Source organism: Musa acuminata, chromosome BXJ2-10, assembly GCF_036884655.1.
Source record: "Musa acuminata AAA Group cultivar baxijiao chromosome BXJ2-10, Cavendish_Baxijiao_AAA, whole genome shotgun sequence".
Classification (NCBI taxonomy): domain Eukaryota; kingdom Viridiplantae; phylum Streptophyta; class Magnoliopsida; order Zingiberales; family Musaceae; genus Musa; species Musa acuminata.
In genome coordinates, this window is record NC_088347.1 from 23,274,728 (window position 1) to 23,300,903 (window position 26,176).

The window sequence follows — 26,176 nt, forward strand, 5'->3', positions numbered from 1 at the left end:
TAGCCTTCGAAGACCTGGTAAAGCAAATCCAGCCGCCACTCGCATCATGCATGTTTTCCACTCCACTTTATCTGATATGAATTGATGTTGACCAGCACAGAAGCGTCAACCGTAGACTTCGTATATTATTATTATTATTATTATTATTATTATTATTATTATTATTATTATTATTGTTATTATTATTATTATTATTATTATTATATCTATATTATATAAGAATAATAAATGTGTATATATATATTTCCAAATAATCCATTTATCAAGGATGGAGTATATTTTTTTTGTGAGCTGCGTTCCTGCGATGCGCTTCACGGGAACTTGCGACCTGAGTGTGCGGTATGGAAAGTTTTGCTCTCCTCATTTATTTTTTTCGACTAAAAAAATATCCAACTCAACAAATACATAAAAAAAACAATCAATTAAACGGTCAAAACCGGCGAAAGAATCAGCCCTTCCGACCACTCTTCCCTCGCCACCCGCCCTGACGACGACCTCTCTCTCTCTCTCTCTCTCTCTCAACCCGAAAGGCCATCATCAATAACCAACCCCAATTCCCATTCTGCTCTACAGTCAACCCTGCAATGAGTTAATCCACCCTTCAATCTCTTCTTCTTCTTCTTCTTGCGCACTTGAGAGATGGAGCCGCAAATGCGATTCTTCATCTTCCTCTTTGCCTTCGTCTTCTCGATTATAACCCCGGGTGGTGGTGGGCTGAGCTACACAAATGCGACCGAGAGTCTCCACTCTTTCCATGATCTCTCGTGTTTGTTCTTTTGACGACTTCCAGTTCGTCTTTAACTATAGTTTCTGTTCTTGCTATTTCTGTCTTCAGAGGAAGCATTAACAAATATTCAGAAACGATGGAGAATAACTACCTGGGAGAGGTTACCGTCGAGTGATCCCTGCGACCGCCGTGAACCGTGGAGGCGAGATGGTCAGAATGCCTGGATCAACTGCAGGTGCGACCGAAACGGCAACTGCAGCATCATCGAATTGTGAGTGTATCTCTTCGCCCTGGGTCCTCCTCTCGGTAATCGAGCTTCTTGGTAGCATTATTGCCTCCCTAATGACGTTCTCTGGTGGCTGCAGGAAGGTTTTTGAAATGAATGTCTCTGGTAGGATTCCGGATGCCCTCTTCAATCTGACCAATCTTGTCAACCTGTGAGCTCTCTCTTTTTGTTTTTTTTGTGAGCTCTCTTTTTTCTTCTTGATCACTAGAGAGAGAGAGAGAGTCTTACCGTGATTTTGTTTCTTTAATCGAAGCATAGTTGACAGAGCTAGCGATGTAGCATAGATATTAGGTGAAATTTACTAACTAGTTTATGTAGTATTGTCTTCCGTTTTGTACCACAAGTTATGTTGTAAAATTATCTTACATCTAGCATGAATTCACACTGAGCTTTAAAGTTTGTGGATGCAGGAACTTGAGTCGCAACATTTTGAATGGTTCAATCCCCGATGACATTCACAAACTCAAACGCTTACGTATCTTGTAATTCTTAACATTCTTTCTGTTAATTCTCCTCCTTTTATGTGAATCAGTAACTCCATCCATTATATTGATAGACTCTTGATTTGTTTTTAATGCATCACTTAGGAGCTTGGACAAAAATCAATTTTCGGGTAATATTACTCCAAGTATTGGCAACCTGACTAATTTGACTTATCTGTAAGAAGATCTCTCTCTCTCTCTCTCTCTCTCTCTCTCTCTCTCTCTCTCTCTCTCTCTCTTTTGGCACTTGCATTGGTGGCCGAATCAGAAGAAATAGTTCTGTGAAATAATTTATTGTTACGCTGATGTTTTCAGAAGTTTGGGTACAAACAGATTCTCTGGGAGCATTCCCAGTACAGTTGGGAGCCTTACCTTGCTGGAGCAATTGTATGTGTAGTATCAATTTAGATTTCTGCAATATTAGTTTCCATAGTCTAAGAATTATTTCTAGGAATTTATCACATCTGTTTGGGATTCATAATTTAGTACCTGACTTGACAAAAGCAAAAAAAAAAAAGCAATTTGCCAGAAGTGTATGTGGTTTTTAGCTTATATTTACAATATATCAAAGTGAAAAATAGAAATAAACTTATATTAGTATTAGCATATGATATATTAAGTGTTCATCATTTCATTAGGTACATTGACAGCAGTGGGTTGAGTGGACCACTTCCCAGTGACTTGAAAAATATGACAAGTCTTAAGACGCTGTAAGTACCTCCCGTGAAAGTGTAATTTTCTGTCTGATCTATCTAACATCTCTAGAATATTGTGTTCATGCTAAATGTCCTTTTTGTACCTCTACATGCACCTATTTGATATTGACTGCAAGGAAGAATAGGGGAGTTCATATGAATTTTCTTTATTGCAGATGGGCTTTTGATAATGACTTCACTGGAAATTTGCCAGAGTCCATTGGACAGCTTACCAATCTCACAGATCTGTAGGCCAATATTTTCGGTGTACCTGTGCATGTTTCCTTATAAATACAGGATACACATAATCATGCATATCTTTGTCATGTTTTCCTCTTCTTTACAGACAGATATATGGGACATTCCTTGAAGGACCTATCCCCAAAAAGCTCTCAGCACTAACAAAGCTGGAAACTCTGTATGTATGCAAAATTTCAGTCAGTCTTTGCTTTCCAAATAGGTCTTATTAACTAAACCCTAAACTTGTTTTTAATGTCTGTTTTGTCAAAGAAGTTGTCTGAATCCTTCCATGTAACTCTAAAAAGTATAGCTAGTACATATTTAATATGTAAATTTCCCCATCGGTAGTAAGAAATTTAATGTGATAAATCTAGGAGTTACAGTTTGAGTGAGGTAGAGTATTGAGGAAACTGTATTATGCTGTTTGAAGCAACTTATTAACTGTGTAGAACATCTCATTCTTAACTGTGTTGAATCATATTTTTCATTTTTGTGTTCTTTGTTTCTCAGATGAATTCCTGAATGTCTATGCCATCGTTTTGTTTTCTTCCATTTTTTGGCAAGTAGTCATTCTTTTAATTGAGAATCATATTTTTCATTTTTGTGTTCTTTGTTTCTCAGATGAATTTCTGAATGTCTATGCCATCGTTTTGTTTTCTTCTATTTTTTGGCAAGTAGTCATTCTTTTAATTGATTTTACTAGGAGGCTTGTCAAATTTCATTTTTTCTATTATTCATCTCAGAAGATAGTACACAGAATTAAGTGATATATTTGATCAAGTTCACTTATCACTGACATTTTCTTCAGAAAACTTGGTGATCTATCAGGTGCAGATTCTAATTTATCATTCTTAGAGAATATGAAAAGCTTGTTCACTCTGTAAGTTATATATATCTTAGTTTTTTCAAACGAAATATTTGGTATATTTATCGGTTGAAACCATTGACATTACTGATGTGTTGTGATTATAGTTCTTTGAGAAACTGTCAAGTTGCTGATGAAATTCCTGCTTTTCTTGCAAACTTCTCCAACCTAGCTTACCTGTGAGTTATCCTGCAAATAGTGTATTCTTTCTTTTCGTAGGATTTGATAGTTGATATTTAACAAGTCAATGGGAATTGACAATAGTTAATGCAATACACAAACAACTAAAATTAATTTATCATAATGTCTGAGGAGAAATGCTACTTGGACTTCCAAATCTTCTCTGTGAATTACAATAAATATGTCACAATGCATTCTGTAGATTTTCACAGTTAGAGGCACGTAATGCTGCATGGAACCTACATTCCTATGTACAAAGTTAGTCATTTTCACATGTTAGACACATTAAACATTTTGAGTCTTTGACTTTGTTCTACAGCATCATTTTATAATGTTACAGGAAAGTAGAAGCTATTTTCTTTATTTATAAAGCCACTTCCTACAATTCCTTCTTATATTTCATATTTTCACAACAGTGAAATTAGTAAAATCAATTTGCACCATGTTCCCATATGTCCTTCTCTGTCTCATTGCTGAATCTTGATCAACTTGTACATGTGAATATATAGTTATCCATGCAACACCAAAATCCCATTTTCCTCTCAAATGTTGGTCACTCTTCTCTTAATATATATAAGTTAAATGCTGTGAAATGAGTATCAACAGCAAGATCTCACACATAGAAAAATAATTTTGAAACTGATTCATGCTTTTAGTCCAACTTTTATATTTATTAAAGGATCAAACTAAAATGGGAAAATAGTGAAGAAAATGGATAAAGAAACTAAGCTTTTCTTTCTTAACTTTAAATCTGGTCCATGTGTATGATGCTCCTCTTAGTGGATGGCAGATTTTATTAGAATATAATGCTTGATAGGATTACTGTTAATAACTTGAGCTTTGAAGTATTTTAGGCAACATAATTTGAGGCTTGTTCTATCTGAACTGTTGAACCAGTAGAACTATTGAGTTGGATAGTAATATTGGTTCTATTGGTCACATTGTCGACCTAACACCACTGATATGCTGATAGTAGACCCAATAGTAAAAGGTTCTCATGGGTATTGCAATAGGCATGCCATGATGTGAAGTCACCATCATTGTTTCCATTAGTCTCACATGCCACATATCACAGGCAATGATTTTGTGCTATGTGACATGTTAAGCTTTGATGAATACACCACAGAGATTGTAATATTCTAGTTAATTCTGTGTTAGAAATTGATTGTGGGAAGCTTCGAACATGCAATTTGGTACATCGCCAGCAAAGGGTATACCATCATCTATATAATTTCAATTTGAACAGAATAATAGAATTATGGTAATAAATGGGTGTTACTTTGTCAGTTTTATTGAAACCATCTTCAACTTCTACATCGATGTGGTAGAAAACATGAAAATTTTTATTTAGGAGTGTGCAGATTCATCTTATATTTGAAGTTCTCAATCTAGGGACCTGGAATTTGACTTTGTTTCCAATTACCTACTTTAACAACTTGAAGTGATCGCTGCTTTGTTTTGTCTAGTTTAACAATGTGATAGTTGCATTGCTTTAACTTATCTACGTTGATAACTTGGAGTTTGATTTGCTTTTAATTTCCTGTTAACATGGTTACTTTGCTTTGGCTCATCTACTTTAGCAACTTGGATTTCTCACTTTCTTTTAAATTGTTTAGTTTAACGGAATCACATTAACTTGCCCAGCCTAACAATTGAGAGGTTCACTTTAATATGACTTTTCTAGTTGAAAGTCTAGGGTGCTTTGAGATCTTAATATGACCCTTTTGGAGGAATTAACTTATATATTCCTTGTGTAAGAACTTTGACTTGCCTACTAACCAATCACCATATATATCAAGACTGATGGATGCGCATGGGCTAAGTTGGAAGTAGGTACATAATTCAGTTATCGATTGCCTCAGCACTTTAATCTAAATACTCCAATTTGAGTGATGGATTACAAATAGGACAGCTGTAAAGAGCACAAAACAATCATATCGACGATATGTTCTAGTATGTCTTGATTTGTTCAGCCAATGTCTTAATAGTCATTTGAGTCAAGGACTGAAATCTTGATATGGTATTAATGCCAGTTGTCAGTTGGACTGGCACAGAATTGGTATTCTACTTTATAAACTAGTTCTCAACCATCAAAACCCTATTATACCCTGTTTTATTTATTGCCTTAGACAATGAGCAAAAAAAGTTTCTATGACCTACTATGAACATATTAATACATAAAAACTTCTACAATGCATGAAGTTAGCACATGATGCACGTATCACCCATCTGTCACAAATATGCAAGTGAAATATTTGTGAATACATGACCACTATAGAAGCCATGCCTTATCATTGGGTGGATTATACCACCTAAAGGAATATTGTGTTGTACAGGGAGGGTTGTCTGGGTTTCAACATCACATGGTTGGAGATTATACTTAGAGTTTTGAAGAACCCATGAATAATATTGCTCCCACAATATTTGAATTTGATAGATTGTGCCTCTGTTATACCAAACTAGCAAAAGTCCTGGCATCTTGGTCACTAAGTTTAGTTCTGGTACTAGCTAATTTATTGGTATGATAGGTAAATATTCTTGCTGTGACTGCTAGCGTGGAACTAGTTTTAAGTGTTGATAATGATGGTTTACCAGTCAAATTGCCAAGATTTTATGGTTATGATGAGCCATACGAAACACTGTTATTTAGCAAACTAAGACCAATTATTGATGTCATATTCCAAACCAAGACCAAACATATGAAATTTGTTTTTCCTTGCATTAACTAGTATCATGGATGATATGTGCTATACTATAACCATCATCTTACTTGGCATGAACAAAACATTAATTCTTAATCCATGTTCTCTCTTAGTCTCTTTGTATTTTTCATATTAGGAATGTAAAGCCCCCAACCTTGACCACTATTTTCATAGACATCTTACTTTTTACCTTAGTATTGTCATTCTGAACCTCACAAATACTGGAATTAGATGGACAAAGGGTCTTATCATGCTCCTATAACATTTACTCCTTAACGATATTTAAGAGGTCAACTAAGTGCTATGACCAACCTTTCTCCTAGCCATGCTATAGGCATGATTGAGGTTAACTTGTTGTACCATGGGCCACGAAAAGCTGACTGCCTATGATTGACCATTGCTTAGCATCTGGCCCTGGCCCTCATACTGTGGTGGTTCATTCTGCCGGTCGTCCTTGGTCTCTTCCAAAATAAACTGAGATAAACATCATCAATCTACTGTGTTTTCAAGTAATAGACCATCTTGGTTTCTGCTTAGCCAGTCTATCATCAAGTTCTAATCATCTTGGTAAAACCCAATGTCAAATGTATCTGACTTTGGCTCCTCCATTTCTTTATCCACCTCTAAGCTTGTGGCAATTGTGCCCATGTAATTGAATTTTTGGTCAACATGAGCCATATCATGCTGAACTGTTTTAATTGCCAATTTTTTATAGTGATGTTCACAAAATTATACTCTTATAAATGACAACACACTATTGCAAGTTGCATACAGTTTTTTGCATGTTATGGACATCCAAATCTAATAAGCAATAAAAATATATCAGTTATATCCATCTCTTAGCATCAACCATACTTTGTGAAAGGAGAATTTTTCTAGATCCTTTGAGTTGATGCAAGCTTACCTTTCAGGGACTTAAGTTTCAACAAATTGCATGGTTCTATTCCAAACTTATTTGGAAAGCTTGCTACCTTACGATATCTGTGAGTTCTGTCATTTCTTAATCTTTTCTCTATTCAAATTAGGTGTCTCATTTGTAAGTGAGCAAAAAAAAGTTTCAGATCTCAAAATTTATTTATCTCATCTATCACCATTTGCTTGTTCTTGGTATATCTATTAACAATTTCTACTACTAAGTTGCTGTTTTCTATAAAATTGTTTGAGACAAAGCTTCTCTTCTTACCTATTTGGCAAGTTTCTCATTCTTTTCACATTTAGAATATTTTAGTCATAAAGGTTGTATATTATGGGACATTGATAAATAGCTGAACAATAATTGGCTTGAAAATCTTGATTGGAATAGGAAAAGTTTCTTAAATGCTTATACATATCTGATATGTTTGTATGGACAAAGTTGACTGGGCAATCTTGCAAAATGAATGACAGAAGAGTCAGATGATGAATTTATCTTGTAAGTATTTATGCTGGATGCTAGAATCCAACAAATAAAGTTAGGTTTTTGAAATTTTAAACATTATACATCAAATGGTAGCAAAAAAGGAGAACCTAAGTTTTAAAATACAGTGCTCATATAATTTATAGTTTGTTCTTCCTTGGAAATGTGTTTGATGCCCCAGCCCTGAGTAGAATTGAGGTGCAACTATGCTTTCCATGAGTTGTCAAGTTGGCATCATATCCATGATTTTTCTATGATCATGATATCTTGTGCCATATGGACACAAACTGAATAAATACACATAACCATAACATCATATTAGAAAACTAAAGGAAGTTGGTAGCATGACATCAATATCATATATGAAAATGCAAATTCTGAATATTCATATTATTACTATAGTAACAAGTTCCTCAGAATACAACAAATGTCCCAAAGCTTAAAAGAGATCTCTTTATCAAGACATCTCACTCGTTAGTCTCATAGTCCTCACAACTTTCAGTTTACATATCCACCTGCAACATTAATAAGATTGTGTGTATGAACACTCAGTATTTAAGCATTTTTATGAACTTGGGACCCTTGGGTTAAACTAGCATTTAAAGTTATGAAACTTATTGCGATTATAGTTGTGAATATGAATGTGTATACAAGTAGCTGGCTTATTTATAAGATCAATGCTCCACATACATAATTCAGAATATAATAATTATACATCATCCTACAAATTCTACAAGTTGTGTGTGTTTTATAATAATTGCACTTGGCACAAGACACAACATCTACAGATTTTTATATGACTTTGCTGGCTTTTCATATTGACAAATGAATGTATCAGATGTGGCCTGATCCAATATTATTGCCTACACAGATCCATGAAGCACACAATTCTTAAATGTCAGTTCTTTTTAGGTTTTCATATCACTTTTCAGGTGTGTTATTTTGATTGTTAGTGCATGTTCTGGTTGTGTATATATATACGGATATATATTTTGAATGACTTAACTATTTACATTAGAGGGAGAAAAGCACCCTTGTATAACAGCATAAATTAGCATGCCTGATGATCTGCAGTAAATAATTCATATGTGACAATAAGTTCATTTTGACTGCAAGCACTTCAAAATTGTCCTGAAAACTATGTTCGTTGCTGATACAGAAATTTGAGATTTATAGATACATTTTGAACCTGCATCACTTTTGTTTCTTTCATTATCTTGGAGCAGGTTTCTGGGGAACAACGTGCTGAGTGATTTATTTCCTAGTGAAGTTTTAACTGAAAATAAAAAGCTGACTACAGTGTAAGTTCAATAATTGCTTGATTATTTGTTTCTGTTGTTTACAACTTTCTTGGAGTATTCAAATATAATTATCATGGTGTTATAAATATCTTTTCCATGATTCATAAAATTTTAAATATAATTTTGTGATCATGAATTTTAATTTTACTGGTACCAAAGGTTTTGTTGACCTTTGAAAAGCCAAGCCCAAATGTTTAAGGAAATTCATATAATAACCTTTTCTCAACCAACCGGATTTGCCAAATAATAGCACTGCTTATTACTCTTCTAGAGTTAAGTCATCCTACATGGTCTTTCTGGGTAAGACCATGTGACATTTTTTTAGTCACTGCTAGAAGTAATGGTGCATCAAGGAATCTTTTCATCCTTTAGGCTTGTTGTTCAATTATTCAATAGATTTTACATTTTCTTAGATTGCACAAGGAAAACCATTTCGTTGTTCCTCATTTTGGCTTTCTGTTTCTTCCTTTATACTGTTTTCATAGTGATACATGGAAATATTTTAGAACCTGAGAAGAAACAGATTTTGCAAAGCTGTTTCAATTCTTTATCTTTTCTGCTTTTGCTTCCTTGTAGGCTCTTGGTTTTAAGGCTCCTATTTTGTGCTATCTAGATAAAATTTACCTGGTACACTCACAAGTCACATCTGCACACTGCTAGTTCTTTAGATGTAGTATGACTCAGACTCTGATATCCACCGAAATTCAAATTGGGATAGACTAAATATAGAAGGAAAGAACTAATTCTCATCGGGCTTAGGCCACAAACTCAGTCGTATACCTTGGCTCTAGATTATACAAGTCCTTATAACTTAAATAGAACTTTACTACTTTACTGTTAGTAATATTTACAATGCTTAATTTTTAATCTGTTATTCAGTAAACTAAACGAATGATTGATTTTTATGTACTAAAACTGAATAATGCTTAATGCTAAGCAAAGACAATCAAGAACAAAGCCTCACCATGGAGATCCTTACTCTGCACCTGTTCATGTAACTTTCTCTTCGCAAAATTCAATCTCAATATCAACCTATCAACCGTTATTTCCGTCATTTCAAACTATGCCTGTCCAGGTTGTCTCAATGACTGTAAATATGGTATGAGTAAATTTTCAATAATGAAAAAGATGGAAGACATGAGTGAAGGTTAAATAAGTCCATATCAACTTTATAATCTTGAATTAAGATAAGTTCCAACCTTTTGTATAAGTATTAGGTAGAATCAAGATTCACCTTACCAGTTTGAATCGGTGTACCGGTGGGCCAATCGCAGCTCTGTGGAATTTAAGAGAGTACAAATATGAGAGAAATATGTGAGTGAGAAAGTGACTAAGAGATCAGATGAGTTAGAAGAGTGAAAGAGGAGAGAATGAGGATGTAAAAAGGGTTTAAAAACCCTTCTAGTGGTTCAAATAGTAAAATGGAACATTTGAATCATATCAATCCTAGCTCTTGATCGGTATCAATCGAAATCCAACCGTTACCGACCGGTACAGGTCGATAATGATCGGATTTCGACCATTTTGTTTGGTACAGACCCCATATCGAATGATACAGGGTCATATAACATAGGCTACCTGATATAGGGTGGTCCGCATATTGTCTCGTATCGAACCGGTATGTACTGCCCATACCGGGCGGTATACTACAGCATGATAGACCTTGAGTAGAATATAGACGTGTTCTATCTTTCATAAACAGCTATATGAACTGCCTCTATCCCCACCCTGCATAAAATCCAACATTTCAGTCTTAGACAAGTCTATCATATCATGTCCAGCGCACAATGAACTTGCTCCTACTTCCAAATTTTCACAACCTTGATAGATTCTTTTGACAAAAATGTGATAACCTGAGCAGCGAGTGGCACGTGAGAGATGAGCATGAGAGAGAGAGGTAATCTTCCTCTCTCTGTCAGTTTCTCTCACTTTCTGTCAGGACCTATATGATACATATTGTACCAATGCTGACTTGTACCAAACAAGTTCCCACCTGTACCGGTTGGTATACCGTGGTCTAACATTTGGTTCATATTACAATATATATTTGTGTATTGAATTGCTGATGTTCCATCTAGCTGGTGCATATGTTTCATACTGAGCAGTGTGGACTGGTACAACAAGCTATTGGCATTACCACTTTGTTTCTCTCCCACAATCTCGACATTAGACCTTTCCTCTTGGTTCCAAGAAGCCCCATCAGTTACCTTATTCTAATTGTGACAAGCCTTTAATCCTTGATATAAGAACAATATGCTAGATGAAGTGCTACACAGAAACAGTCTTCCATGTGGATGACTATTATGGATAATCTCCATTTCATATATAGTCTATGGCAAGGTCTGCCATACCGAAGTGTACCGCCCGTATCGGGTGGTATGTACCGGTCCGACAGGTTATCGGTACGTGGACCGTCCGGTACCGCTATAGTGCTACAGTAGTGATACAGTGCTATAGTATAAAAATATAAAATTATTCGGTACACCAGGGTGTACCGCTCGGTACGCCCTGATGTACTGCCCAGTACACTGGTACCGTACCATACCGAGCCCGGGTCGAAACGCCAGTACGGTACGATACGGCGAACCTTGGTCTATGGACTCTTTGCCACCTCTACGACCGTGTTCATGTGCTACTACAATGACTATCCATTGTGATGATTAAGGTCCCTGTTCTCCAGCTTACTAATGCATATTCTTTTGGACAAAGGCAAGCCTTGTACTAATGTGGAAAAGTGCTCAACCTCCTCCCTAGTCATGAAGGATGATCCCTTCACATGGATACCTCACCACAAAAGAGCTTAAGCTCTCAATTAATCAACTTCAAGATACAAGAAAGGCTATCTAATAAATAGAGAATGGAGCTTAAAAACTCAGTCGAGGAGGCAAGGAATATACTAGGGAGAGCTCCAGAATCCTTAATGAAACATTAATGGTATGCCAGTGAGGAGCTCAGAAACTGTTATTGTATCCTCACATATAACCCCCCCAAGTTGTGGTAGCCATTTGGGCTTAATGAATAAATTCAGTAAGGGTGAAGCTGAAAGTCTTTTAGAACATTTGATTCTCAAATATCACACAAGCGGATCTTTTGTCAGCTGCATAAATTATATAGGACACCTGAAACTGGTCTACATAGGATACAATCTATCTATACTTGAGCGATATAATTTCTGTTTTGGTTTCTGTTTTCATTTATCTCTAGTTGCATTCTTCAAGTATCGTCAATTCCATTTCTATTAATTCTAGGCATATCATGTGCAAACTTTTGATGTATGTCCTTGACATGATTGGCAGAGATGTTTCCTTCAACAATATCTCCGGATCTCTTAGTAGCAGTGATTTAAGGGAAGAGTTATCAATGTATGTGATATCTTTCTTTTCTTGTAATACCATTTTGATACACCTGTTTTGACTTTGTGTCTTGTTCTTGTTTCATTTTCTATTAGGAATTACATTGGAACTTCAATGAACAAACAAAGTGATAGGTAGGTAAGCTATTTACAGATTGATTACTATTACTGAATTACTGGATGTTTAACTACTATACTACAGAAGAAACATCTGCGTATGTTTCACTTTGTTACAATTCTTTGATAACTTCTTATCTGCACATATTTCACTTTGTTGCGGCTCTCTAGTATATGGAATACAAAGGTGCTACTAAATATTTTCTTTTGAGTCACTTTTCTTTTTCTTAGTTAGGTTTAGTTTATTGGTGAACAAAAGGTAAAAAATTTGTTATGGTTCTTCTCATTTAGTTACATATGCAATTGAAATTAATTTCTGAAAAACGTGCAAAATGAATAAGATTTAGAATTACCATAAGAGAAAGTCCACATAGGAGTGCCATTTAAAAATGGGGGTCAGAAATAGAGAATAACATAAAATAAATTAGACTTCATGCATATAATATTGCTAATTATCAGCTTGATACAAACAATAATATAATGTGTATTTCCATGGATCCTGGTGAGAGAATATTCAGGGCTAAGACAAGGTGAAATCTGCAGCAAAACCTAGGAGGCAGGTTAACAGGAGGGAAAGTTTACCTTGCTACTGTATAAGTGCATCCAGCCAGAAGCAATATTTTAATGTATGCTTAAATCATGTCTTCAAAAAGGGGTGTCATTTGGTGGCATCATGGCTTCTTGATTGAAGAAGCTGAGTGATATAAGAAAGTAAGAAAAGAAGAGGTAGGATGTTTATCTAAATTTAATGGATACCAGAGACAAAACTAAAGCTATTGAGGAGGAAGAACTTTGGCAAAATAGGTAATGGGCAAAAGAGAAAAAACAAAACAAAACAAAACAAAACTGGAGGTTGAGCCTGAGATGTTAGCACGACATGAAGAAGTATTTTGGAGATGAAGGTTGAGGTTAAAAACTGGCGAAAGTGAGAAGAGTGCTAGATATATATTGGGGTCCTTATATATTCCTTCAAAAATACAAAATAATGAATATATCCTCAAAATCATGATTTTACATATACATCCCTGTAAAACCTCAAAAGTAACAAATGTATGTTCAAAGTTAGCTACCATCTTTAGGCTGCTGAAAATATACCATTGGTGGTCAAAATAAGCCAAAAAACCATTTTCAAACATGCCTGCTGGTGTAATGGGGCAAACCAAGGTTTAAATACAGATTTGATATCAGTTTTGACAACTCGTCAACCTAGTGCCGTGTTAATCTGGGTTGTATGCTAATTGTACTGCTCATATCACTGAATAAAATTATATATAAAGAAAAATGAGTAGTATATTGAGTTGGATGGTTCCCTTAGTTGCTTGGTTGAACCAATAAATACCATTGGATATGCTGATTGACATTTTAAACAATGAGGTGCACCCAACCTAACTAGTTATTAATCAAAATTACATTGGGTTGGAAAGCAAGAATTATTAGGAGTTGAGAGCATTTTTGTGTTTGGTTAATTATCTTTGTGTTTATCCTAATTAAAAAATGTTTTTGGATTTGCCTATTCCAAAAAGTTGCACATGCAGAATCTGAATACTATATTATAAATCCTAAATCAAGAAAATGTAATCAAAACTTCTATGTATACTATATTATGAATCTGATCAGAAACATCAATGGACATTCCAAAAACTATCCTTCTCTTGTACAATTCATAGGAGACTCAACAGGTCTATTCAGAGTCTGGTCACCACAGGTGAGCTTTTCACCTAGTTCAGGCCTGGTTTATGTTCTAAACTGGGCAGTAAGGCCTGGCTTTTTGCCGGACAACCAAGTATAGGGCAGTCTGCATGCCCATATTGCATTGGACCTGTGCATAACTGCATATTATCCAATATGTACCAATCCAGGTGACATTTAAATCCATGATTTTAATGGAGATATGACTGCTTTAATTAAATAAGGTTGGACTGTTCCAAGATTTAGTCCAACTAGGATTTCCACTAATTATTTAAATTATATCCATTGTCTACAGAGTTTACCATGCATGATTGAAAAGCTAATATGGAACGTGGCACCCTCCCATTGGCTGTTCATAGGCTTTGGGCATCCCAGGTGCTAGTCACAACCCCCCATGTGTGCCTTGGGTTTTGACTTGCCTTGCCTAGGCTGTCCATAGTTAGCCAAAATGGGTTCAGGTGTGGTATCAAAATGTTTTTAGGTGTAACATTAGTCAAACTGATTTCAAAGAGGGCAAGATGTTACTGTTAGATTCTTCTACTCTTTTGTACAAGAAAGAGAGCATCTATAAGGCTATGGGACTCGAGATAGTTTATTACTTCTATGTTTCCTTTTCTAGGAGCATGTATCTACCTAAAAGTATTACTGAGTGTATAATATAATCTATTCACTATTAGGTTCGAACTATTGGGTTTCTTGAGCATGGTCCAGAGAGAGAAAAAAGGAAACATAAGTTTGGGAAAAGCCTTAGTCTGCTGACTATGATTTGACATTTAATTATTGACCTGATCAACCATTTTCAATAATTCAAGCTATGCCACCGAAAAAAAAAAGAACACCAAAGTAACAACACATGACAGCCTAAGTAGGACAAAGTTATAAATCAAAATTAGGGGGATTTTCCTTTTTCTTCAGTAACAATGTGGTGAATCTGTGATATACAGATTATCCAGAGGCTCAACCACCAGGGAGATCTTATGAACATTAATTCCTCTTCCTACGGTTGTGCTAGACCAGAACCCTACAAACGTATTATGGCATTTCCAAGTACCCTGCAAGTATCACTGCCATTTTATAGGTTGATAATTGAAGGTCTATTCTTTAAAGAATGTGTGAAGTTAATAGGAAAGGTTGAAAAGAAAATATTTGTATTAGAGAGCATTTACACGTAACCTTGACAGGGTAGGGGATAAAATGATGAAAATTTATCTAAGATGATATGGACCTAGAAAAATTTTATAGAAATCATAAGGAAATATTTTAATGTTTTTATTTAATTAAGGATATTGATTTGCACAAAGCTCAATCTATATAATTGACTCCGAATGGTTGAGACATTAGGATTTGTTGCTATTGTTGTTTGTATGCTTATTGGTGGTCATCAAGGCATCATCAGTGATTATTTTATGATTTTCTTTGGACTGCAACATATTCTACTATCTGCACCATTGTAAAAATACTAGAAAGATGTATTTAGGTGCATGATCACCAACAGTAGGAAGCAAACTGTGCCTTCAAAAGGGCAGGGACATCTTTTAATTAGAGCATATTTCAATGGTCTACAGAAGCTATAAAATAAACAATGGTCATTGTGCAGTTCAAGCCATGATCACATCATGTGCAGCCAATTTAGAACACTGACTGTGCCACATTTATAATCGACAAAGTTAGCAACAGAAATGTTTCTGATATATTGTCAATGCCAATGTTGAGTACTAATTGAGTAGTTCTTCTTTCATGATGCAGCCAACCTTTTCTGAAATGCATTGAAATTGAATCAAGTCCATGCACTAGCAACAATCGCTGTATGTGGTAATGTGCTTTTTGATGCATCATAGCTCTCGTGCCTGTTAATTATTTATTATCTATCACTATCAAGTTTGCACATCGTCAGACATATTTGAGTTGCATTTTCTTTTTATCACTTTAACTTCAGTGTTTATTATTTTATCATTTATTGAATTAGTCCTATCAATTATATTGTTATGATGGGGATCTTATCAACCCGAAGAAAGAAGAATCCAGGGTAGCATTTACCTGAGTAGTGATCATATGAATCTTCATATCTGATTGGCTATAATTAATGAACTGCAAGAACTAATTATTGCTCCTTGTTAATGCAGAAGAGTGCAAGCAAATCAATTGGTTCATCAACAAATTTAGTTCATTTATTAGGTCTGACTCATGCTCATTTCACATAGAGGACTGGTTGTTGGTGTCTGGTATCAAATTATGATTTAGCCCATTATATGCCTACAATTTTTATTTTCAGACTTTGGTTTCATAAAAAATATTATAATGCTATGATCTTATCGACGGGAAGGAAATTTTGCTTTTTTTTTTGTTTCTTCTATGTTTTAGGCTAGCAATTAGACCCATAATATTATAAGGCTTCATCCTTTCGTCTTCAAAATCTCAGTTTGCATACCAAAGTCTAAACAATTTTACAAATTGCAAAGTAAGTCGAGGAAATATATATAAGCAATGACTGGCATGGCTAGTCAAAATATCACTGTGCTTATTCCAGTTTATTTTGGCAATGTACATAATTCATATAAATCATTCATTGCCCAGATATGCTATCTTTTGAATTCCTAACAGTATGTGTAGTCTCATTCCAACTTCTCAATGCAGCTGCTGTGGGTTCATTTTCTGTTAATTGCGGTGGGAAAGAGTTGTCTTTGTCAGGAATTGATTTCTTTAGTGACACTACACCTCTAGGAATGGCAGACTTTTACATTAGCAGTAACCATCGATGGGCTGTGAGCAGTAGTCAATCTTTCATTTCAAAGTCCAATGGTTCCAATTTTATAGTGAACACAGATGAACCCATGCCAAAGTTATATCAAACAGCACGAATTTCAACAAGGTCCTTGAGATATTATGTGGTTGGTTTGCAAAATGGAACTTACAAGGTGGAACTCTTCTTTGCTGAGATTGTCATGGATGATACACCATCTTGGACTGGTCTAGGAAGGCGGATATTTAACATTTATATTCAGGTACTTTCTAGATTTGAATATAAACTATTGGGAGAAAAAGGTTGCATGAGATAACTTCATTGCATTTTGCTTATGTGAACAATGTGCAGAATCAATTAGTTGAACAAGATTTTAATATAATTGCGGAGGCAAAAGGATCTAAAAAACCTTATAATAAGACCTACAAAATCACTGTTGCCAACAACATATTGGATATACATTTGCTCTGGTCTGGAAGAGGAACTTGTTGCATACCAGCCAAAGGAACTTATGGGCCATTGGTGTCTGCAATAAATGTTACCCGAGGTTCTATCTTCAACTGTCATTTCTTCTTTATTTTTGTTTTTATGTGCAACATAAATAGCATTCTCTCTGCTTGCTTTTCTGTTTTACCAGAAGATCATTTCACACCGTCACCAACATCATCAAGCCACAATGAGAGAAGGGCTGGAATTATTGTAGGAATTGCAGCAGGCTGTGCAGCTGCGGTGATAATACTGTCATCAATTGTTTATCTGTGGTGGAAACGAATTGATTTGGACCATGTTCAAGTATGTACAAATACTGCAAAGCAAAGTTGATATGTTGCACGCTATGTTGTTCATTATATCACGCCATGTATTATTTGTAGGAATTGTCTATGGTTCTTTGTGTGTTCATATGAATACTGTCAATTGATCCTTTAACATCTCTAAATGTATTATTTTACCTGTAAATGTGTATTTGAGTTTGGGATGCCGAGTCAATGTAAATATGACTTTATCATAATAATCTTTGTATGTAAACCCTCATTGCTGACAGGTGTTATCTTAAAACTTAATTTGCCTGTGATCACGGTGCATTCTTATTTGATGCCTGATAGTTTAGTCCAAGAAGTGACTTACATTATCGAGTTGAGATTGTATATGATCATTTCAACTGGTTTAATACCTTCTTCAACTATGTGATCTTTAACTATTCTTTTTTTTTATTTTTTGGCTGTTCTTTAATTATGTTATTGATGGTTTATATGATTAAGTGTTAATTGTTGGGTTGATAGAGAGCCCTTTTATTGCACAAGGAACTATCTATCTTCCACCAGCCACAATTATTATTTTCCTTTTTCTTATAAATTCTCTAAACAAATTTCTTTCTTTTGCTCCTCCTCAAAGCTGAAGGAGAGTTGCACCTATCTGTATCTTAGGATGTCCATAATGGAAGAGAATAAAGAGGTTTCATTCATCTCCATTTCTGTTAAGTACTTGGGAGCTTTTGCACTGGTGCCTTTGGCTATTGATGCTGATGGCCATTTGAAGAATTGGGTATCTCAACATCTAGCAAATGGCAGCATGAACATAAACAGCTTCTCTTATACTGAGAGTCTTAGGACAAACTCATTGATCTTTTAACCCTCCTGATTCTGTATCTAGAGTTGGTCCTAATATTCCTCACTCAGGAATGCAAATGGATGATGAGACATAAAAGTAAATGTTGTCATGACCAATAGCTAAAGACAAGGTCAACAAAGAAGTGTTGGAAGATCTCAGATGGCAGCTGGGGATATCAGGTGAGGTAAATGGGCATTCCACTGGCAACTACTAGGTAGAATCAATGGGAGGTTCCATTCTGTCACTCAAAGCAGATACATGCAGAAAACATGACTTAGTTCTCTACAGGAGACACCTCTGTATCTGAAAGATGTTTGATGCTTTGGTCCTACGTCATGAGCAGACGCAAAAATTAGGTTTTCTCTGCTCTTCTATATAGCAAACAATGCAGATGAGCTTGATAAGCAGTGAGGAAAAAGAAGCAAAGATTATATTGCAGTAAGTGTATGGGTAGCATGTTAAGAGTGCTGGTTCTGAAAGATTGTGGCATTTCATATTAAATGCTGCAAAATTATTTGAAGTTTTAAGCAATTCTAATGTATAAGAAAAAGCTGCAACCTTCAATGTTACAAACATCTGGCCTCATGAACAGAGGAGTGATGATACACCATGAAATAATCACTGGTGGAGGATGTTCATCCCAACTGATCATGAAAGATAGAATGAGATAATGTTCTCTCAAAGGTAGAAGAAAATGGTACTGATAATACTCTAATACCATAACGCGAATGGTACATATCGGTTCGTCAACAGATCAGTATGCGAACCGTTCATTACCAAGTGATACGCTTGATATAGCTTCGTATCGGATGATACAAGTTTGTATCATGTGGTAATGATCAAAATTTTGATCATTACTAATCTGTAACGCATTCTCTTTCTTATTCTCACATTTGCTTTCCTAAACTCTACAAAACAATTATTTGTAAATTAAATCAAGGCTTATTTGAGAGAATTTAAAAAAAAATTAATCAAGAGATATGTATTTTTTTTAATCAAAATTACATATTTAATATTTCTTTCATACGTTTCACATATTTATGATGATAAAATAGGTTTAATTATATTTTATTAAAATTATTTAATATTATGATTAGTGATTTTAATGATAAGTTAATATTAATTTTAGATCAATTCAATGTCTTTAATACAAATTAGGGTGTTTGATATGTTTATAGTATTAAAAAAATTAATAAATAATTAACTATATTAATCATGTGATTAATGTATTTAATGATGATTTCATCATAATTTGACATATATTTGATCAAAATTATAAATTTTACATAAAGTTATTCCTCAAAAAGATATTCTATTCTTACCTAATTTATATTGATTATGTTAAATCTATACTAAAAATTTTATCCTAACTTTTTTTTCAGATATTTTTGAAGGATTTTATGCTTAAATTAGACGTAGCATACGATATCAAATAAAGCTCGGTACATTGGTATAGTACAAAATTTTAAATCTTAACATTAGTTTCGGATCAGCTGTAGCTATAACTTTCTGCTAATTAATCTCATATCAGGACAAGAACTGAGATCATAGAACAGACCACAATCTTAATTGCTCGGTAGCATCAGCACCAAACGTAGTATTATTTCCTGTGACATCGATAAAAAATGGAACACAACCAAACTTTGGCTGAAAAATTCTAAGACACATCATGTTCAAAACCAGCAGAACCTCTTTTGTGTTTTCGTTCAAGAGGAAGTGGCACTAATAAGAGATGTTGAAACATCAAAAACCAACTCTCGGCTTATCCCGGTCCAAAAATTAAGGAAGAAAACTCATGAGCTACCAAAAACACTTTAGGATGAACTCTAAGACTCCTCTACTCAGCATAAGTGATCCCTTTTTCTCGTATCATTCTCCAATCTGATCAGATCCTGCAAGTTCTTCAAAACTCTGAAATATCTCTATACAATGGGAGTAATATGTCACTCTTCATAGTTCACCTAAAATCCTCTCTTCACATAGTAACTCTCTGATTCTAAAACCTCTTGCTAAATATGTTCAGCAGAAACTTCCCCCCATGTCCAGTTACAGCACTCTGACCTCCCATCTTCTTCACAGCTATCTCCAGCAGTAGCAGATACTGCTAGATTAGATCCAGCTAGCTGAAGAGGGCTTTGAGGAGAGCCAGAAAGTGAAACACTCTGCTGTGGTGAAGTAGTGTAATTCTCTGGAGGAACCCACAGTCCTCTTAAAACCACAACTGGTTGATCAACAATAGGTGAAGAATTAGGCATTTTTCGTGCATGCAATCGATATTTCTGAGGCAGAAAACAAGAACATCATGTCAATTCAGTGACAAACAATGGAGATTAAGAATTAGGAAGCCACGAGAAGAAAGATGTAGGATTTAGAAAGCACCTGCAGGTGGCTCTTCACTTCATCATTGGTGAGGCCGTCCACCTGCATCAGTTCCCTGATTTGTTTTGGAGTAGCCACTGCGTCAAGAACATCGAAATCAGATCAGTCGTGATGGATTAACTCCGGCATAAAAATAACTACAGTCAGATCATTGTAAACAAGAATCATGAATGCCTTGTTCCTTCAATATACTTGTACATATTTCTTTTCCGGTTACCTATGTCAAGGAAATTAGAACTGTAGTATGAGAAATTTTGAGGCTATTCATTATCGACTCCAGTTCTTGATACGTGAGAGAATACGAGAAATTAAGACAACCTTGAGCACCACCGAGTTGTTGGAGAGCAAGGACAAACCGGCGATGCAGCTCTGGCGACCAGCAACGCCTTGCTTTTCTTGGTGGCTGCTGCTGCTGCTGCTGCTGCTGCACCTGCAAGCTAAGGCAGGTGCCTGCCATCGCCAGGGCCGATGCCGCAGCTCCACCAACTCCCTGAGAACCCGAGAGACTGAGAGAATGGTCCTCCGCGACGGCAGAAATAGGGCAAAAGGCGTTTTTGACCGCAGGTGACGGCAGAGGGAGGTCAGGCAACATCACTCTCGGCTTCACCTCCTCCTTAGAGTTCATCACAAACGGAGACATGCCTTTAAGCGGCACGAATGCGCCCACCGGCCTCCGGCTTTTAGATTCTGAGAACAAGCTCTCCTCCTCACGGCGAGCGGCTTTTGCATTTCTCTGCCATCACAAGCAAACAATCACTTCAGAAGGAAACAGAACAACACAAAGCATCAAAAAAGAGAAAGCAACTTAATCCAAAGAAACTGCCATCAAAATTCCTCTTATCCTCTATACCTCTTCCGTGATGCTATAATCATCCTTATCGTTATTCACTGTAGTCCACAGCTGTGCGGAACTCATCCATCTGGTCTTGTTCTTGCTCTCTGATTCCAGCTTCACCCCTCCCTCCTCACCGCACTTACTGTTAATGGGATTGTGCGCTTCGCAGGCACGAGCGAATCTCTCGCCTCGGCACCTCTCAAGCTCCTTCTTCAACCCCTCTATTACTGCAGCTCAAAAAAAATTCCGACGAAGCATAAAAATCCAACTTTTACATAAAAAATCGCTCAGAAATCTAAAAATTACATAAAATCCGTACCATCTGTGATGAGAAGCATACAGAGAGGGAGCTCGCGCTTGAAAGCTTCGATCTTTCTCCTCTCCTCTTCCAGACTTCTCACGGACTCCTCCAGTTTCGCGACCTTGCTGTCTACGCTCTCGACCGCGGCCGCCGCCTCCTCGAGGAAGCCGCCGACGGTTGTCATGGCACAGAGATTCAGGTCCAGCCCGATACCGGCCACCGACGGTCCCATCTCCGTCTCTCTCTCTCTCTCTCTCTCTCTCTCTCTCTCCTCCTTTCGCAGATCTCCAGCCCTGTGGAAGATGAGAACAAAGTTGAGAAAGAGCGAGAGAGACGTCCATTTTTATACACACCACAAGTGAGGAAGACAGTCGGACGAAACCCGTCCGGTTCAGGTGAACCGGGAAATATCAGCCTCGAGTCCTCGCGTAACGTGTCACGCGGAGACACGCGTCCCACGCGGCGATCCGAGTCGCCGAGTTGGATCGGAATCTTCTAAGTTTCTTTTACTGTTTTCTTTTTCATTTTATTTCGATCGGTGTTTTTTTTTTTCTTTTTTTTGGTACTTGGAATTTTGAAAGGAAAAAAGATTTATATTATGGTAACGCGAGATGATTTGTAGAAGGGACTTCACACACACATATATATTTCACTTACTTTTGTGCTATAATCACAATATCCAAAATTAAAATTTTAATCTGATATCATTTTCCTTTGTTTATCAGACCAATATGGTACCAACTCTGTCTCCTATTATTCAAAAATAATATATATTTTTTTTATAAAAAGATAGGATGATAAATATAGAATTTAATAAATATTTTAATAACTAAGTAGTCATGATTGGGTGAGGTTTCAAACCCTAATAAGTGAGATAAAAAAAATAATATTGATCATATGATCCGACTTGATAAAATCATAAATTTTGATTGGTAAACATAGTATCAACTAAATTTCAAACTCAAGGTTTTATTAAATCCACCATGGTCACTATAATGATGGCATAAGATACACTAAATTCATATATCTTCTTACAAATGAAATTGATAAGAAGCTACGATATATGGATATCCAATAACATCGTACCGTATCAAACACGTAATCAAATTGACACATTGGTCCGACGATCGTTCTATCATGCTTCTGATATGATATCAGCATAATTGTTTAACATGTTAATCTCTAATTTCCAACATCAATGTGGACCACTCCCTCATAATCGTAATTTCATACCAAATACATGATTTATTGACTTTCATGATATATAGTAGTCTATTCTTGACAATGGATCCAATCTCATAAGATTCTTGTTTTTATTACTCTTGTATCCTCCAAATCTTAAGTATTAAAAGAATTTTAACGAACATACTTTTGACATAATTTTTATAGATTATTTTCTCTACTTGAATTATAGAAAGATCGGATCTAAGTTGGTCGTTGTCTCCCACACATCAAACAATTGAAATCTAAATTTTAAAAAAAAATAGTTTTATAGTTGATTAAAATTCTAGAGAGATCATCACACATACAACTAATATTATATTAACAAATCATAACAATTGAAATCTTAATGTTCTGTATAATCAAAGAGATGAAAGAACAAAATCTTCTTTTCCATCCTCAATTTCACATCACACCCATCCATTTCAATTCTTATTTTATCTTTCAAAATATAAATTCTTTTCAAATTAATCCCCTGTATTTTAATTTTTTCCCCCTTCCAACCTAAAACGAATTGTTAATCATCCTTTCGGTAATGGCATGCTTGTTATTTTACGTCGAACCAAGAGGTGTTTGAGTTAAGTAAACAACAGCGTGCAAGCGCCTCATCAAATCCCAGCCAGAAGGCGACACGTGGCGCGTACAAGCTACCCTCCCATGCACGCTCTTGTCGTCGTCATGACGTGAATTGATGCCCTTTTTTCCTTCTTTAATTATAGTTCGTACCTTTTGATGGTGCAGAAAACACGAAGATGGACGGACAGACTCCTTCTTCTTCGTGGGATTTCCTTCTTGTCCGCCACGTGGTGGAACCACGTTCGTTGATGTTTCTTCTGATGTCGATGCTTTGCACAGATACCGCAAATTTAGGGTTCAGAAGGTTGTTTGGGTATGTGTGCTATATTCTCTCATAATTATTCTGACAAGATTGGGGGAGAGAGGAAAGATTCTTTGTAGTAGCTAATGGACAATCCGATAGTGTCATCAAAGATTCCTCTTTTTCTTTTTTTCGTTATTTTTAATGGTACAAATATGCATTCGAGGCTACAGGGAATGCGAGCTACTGTCATTATAAACCTAAAATTCAAATCCAATCTACTATTTAGACATCAAATTTTGAACCAATAACAGCGCATTCATTATCGTCGTATTAATGGGTTAATCATCCTATAGAATCAGATGAATGATATCAAAATTATATTAGGAGAGAGATTTAATTTTGAACCGATGAGAATAAAAGAATATCTATTATTATATTACAGTACATACAATTTTGAACTGATGAGAATAAACCGTATTTATCATTGTCGTCTTCATTTGGTATTAATGGGTTAATAAGAATAGAGAAGTATCGATTGTACATCAAGTCTTAAGCGAGGGAGATAATGATACCTAATTTAGTCTCATAATACGTGTCAAATAAAAATTAAATTTATTTAAGAACATATAATACGGTGTTGGATTTTTTCACTATTGAATTTTCTTATCTCATTTAAAACTCTTAAATTGTGAATGGTATTCATATTCGTTAAATATATAAAGTATAATGAGTTGATCGGTAGATCCATGTATATATGAATTTATGTATCGATATGTAAATTAAATATTAAATATTAAATTTAATTTTTTTTTTTTTGATATACAATGTACGTAACAATTTTATTAATCATTTACATTTTAGTTTAAACCTTTAAAGTTAAAGTCAAACATAAAATTAATAAACCATTTTTTTTTTTTGGGACCATCAAAATAACTAATTTTGGAGAGAAAACCAAAATTCGAGGATTAATTTTATGAATCCTCTATCAAAATACACTAAAATCTATAGTTTCAATTACTAGAAAAGAGCTTTGGTGATAAAACAAGTTTTTGTGGTTAGAAGCAAAGCTTAGCCACTAACAACATTCATTGCTACGAAATCCTTTAGTAAATGGAAGACATTCTAAAGCTAATGGCCAATTTTTTTGTTGTGAATAACATGCCTAATTCTAATGGGACCTAAAAAGTGTTCTATGAGTGCTTTGTGGCCATAAAATCTATGGAGAGGGTCTCAATTCCATTGGAAGTGAAAGAAGGATAAGATATGTACTTTTTAGGTTTCATAGTGACATTGGAATCTCCTACCAACCTAACGTTATTTGGTAGCTAAGGGAAGCTTTATTGTCAAGAAAACTATGATTTCAAGAAAGATAAATGATCCAACGATATGATCAAACAATAGTATTAGGATAGTATGCTTCAATATCTACTTGAAAGCGAAGTGTGTTGAATTAAGAGCATATAGCAAATATTTTTATTATGATATTTTTTTTTTATTTCTTACTAAATATTTTAGAAGGTATGAGTCTTCGTATCATAGTCAAAGTTTACGGTGATTATTTTTTTTAAGAAAAAAAATATATTATTCTTGCATCTTAGATGATATTACTCTAACGATTGATAATAGATTCTGAATCTTCACTATTTATTCTTCAAAAAAAAATAGAGACCAATCTTATTAATGTAAAAGAGGTTAAGTTTATTCTCTAAACTAGTAAAGACAATGGTAAAAAGAATGAAAGGAACAAAGACACTATTTAGTGATAGAACAAAGGTGATCAACCAAACAAAAAGAGAAAGAGAGAGAAGAGAGAGAGAGAATTTGGAACGATGATCAAATCATTAAATCATGATCATCTTGTGATAATTTTATTTGGACATATGCCGGAAAGCTATTTCCTTGAACCTCCTCTATCTCAATAGCCTTGTGGTCAACCTCAGCCAAGCCAATCGAGTGACGCATTGATGTCGGAAAAGAGCCCTTTATATTTTGGACCACCAACCATCTTTGCACTACTGCATGTGAGCACAATATCTTGCATCCGACTTAGAAAGATACATCGGACCCATTCATTCATTCTACATGAACAGGAGACAGTGGACATTGTGCACTTCCCTTCTCCACTTCAACTTTTCCTATGTTGGCTAAGAACAACATCTCCGAATCCCTCCTCCACTTCCCTTCTTTTCTATGCTTTTGGTGTCCAAGTGGATCATCCACCATGTTGCTACTTGCATCAG

General features: G+C 35.4%; 2 protein-coding genes across 5 annotated transcripts; one reads left to right on the top strand and one right to left on the bottom strand.

Annotated features, from left to right (window-relative positions):
- The first annotated feature begins 447 nt into the window (after positions 1-447).
- LOC104000556 (probable LRR receptor-like serine/threonine-protein kinase At1g56140) lies at positions 448-17,804 on the top strand. 4 transcript variants are annotated; one of them, XM_065128279.1, is made up of 19 exons: positions 448-739; positions 836-998; positions 1,093-1,164; positions 1,424-1,495; positions 1,601-1,672; positions 1,811-1,882; positions 2,134-2,205; positions 2,367-2,438; positions 2,537-2,608; positions 3,239-3,310; positions 3,403-3,474; positions 7,089-7,160; positions 8,800-8,874; positions 12,171-12,236; positions 12,323-12,361; positions 15,779-15,837; positions 16,667-17,034; positions 17,124-17,319; positions 17,410-17,804. In XM_065128279.1, the coding sequence occupies exons 1-19, from the start codon at positions 640-642 to the stop codon at positions 17,592-17,594; spliced, it is 1,971 nt and encodes a 656-aa protein (XP_064984351.1). In that variant the 5' UTR covers positions 448-639; the 3' UTR covers positions 17,595-17,804. The 4 variants fall into 4 exon arrangements, with proteins under 4 accessions (XP_064984351.1, XP_064984352.1, XP_018674261.2 ...); XM_065128280.1 differs by lacking the exon at positions 3,403-3,474; XM_018818716.2 differs by lacking the exons at positions 17,124-17,319; positions 17,410-17,804 and having other exon boundaries at positions 15,779-15,844; positions 16,667-16,934.
- A 2,141-nt stretch (positions 17,805-19,945) lies between these two features.
- LOC135625622 (transcription factor HHO2-like) lies at positions 19,946-22,214 on the bottom strand. The gene is made up of 5 exons (XM_065130662.1): positions 21,914-22,214; positions 21,610-21,821; positions 21,078-21,492; positions 20,760-20,836; positions 19,946-20,659 (listed from the first exon to the last, which is right to left on the bottom strand). Exons 1-5 carry the CDS (start codon positions 22,125-22,127, stop codon positions 20,390-20,392), a joined length of 1,188 nt encoding a protein of 395 aa, XP_064986734.1. The 5' UTR covers positions 22,128-22,214; the 3' UTR covers positions 19,946-20,389.
- Between the last annotated feature and the right edge of the window lie 3,962 nt (positions 22,215-26,176).

Coding starts and splice junctions, on each gene's coding strand:
- LOC104000556 (XM_065128279.1), top strand. CDS start 640: ATGGAGCCGCAAATGCGATTCTTCATCTTCCTCTTTGCCTTCGTCTTC. Junction 2,609..3,238: donor CTAACAAAGCTGGAAACTCT/GTATGTATGCAA, acceptor CATTTTCTTCAG/AAAACTTGGTGATCTATCAG. Junction 17,035..17,123: donor TATTTAACATTTATATTCAG/GTACTTTCTAGA, acceptor AACAATGTGCAG/AATCAATTAGTTGAACAAGA.
- LOC135625622 (XM_065130662.1), bottom strand. CDS start 22,127: ATGGGACCGTCGGTGGCCGGTATCGGGCTGGACCTGAATCTCTGTGCC. Junction 21,822..21,913: donor TATGCTTCTCATCACAGATG/GTACGGATTTTA, acceptor TTTGAGCTGCAG/TAATAGAGGGGTTGAAGAAG. Junction 21,493..21,609: donor ATTATAGCATCACGGAAGAG/GTATAGAGGATA, acceptor TTGTGATGGCAG/AGAAATGCAAAAGCCGCTCG.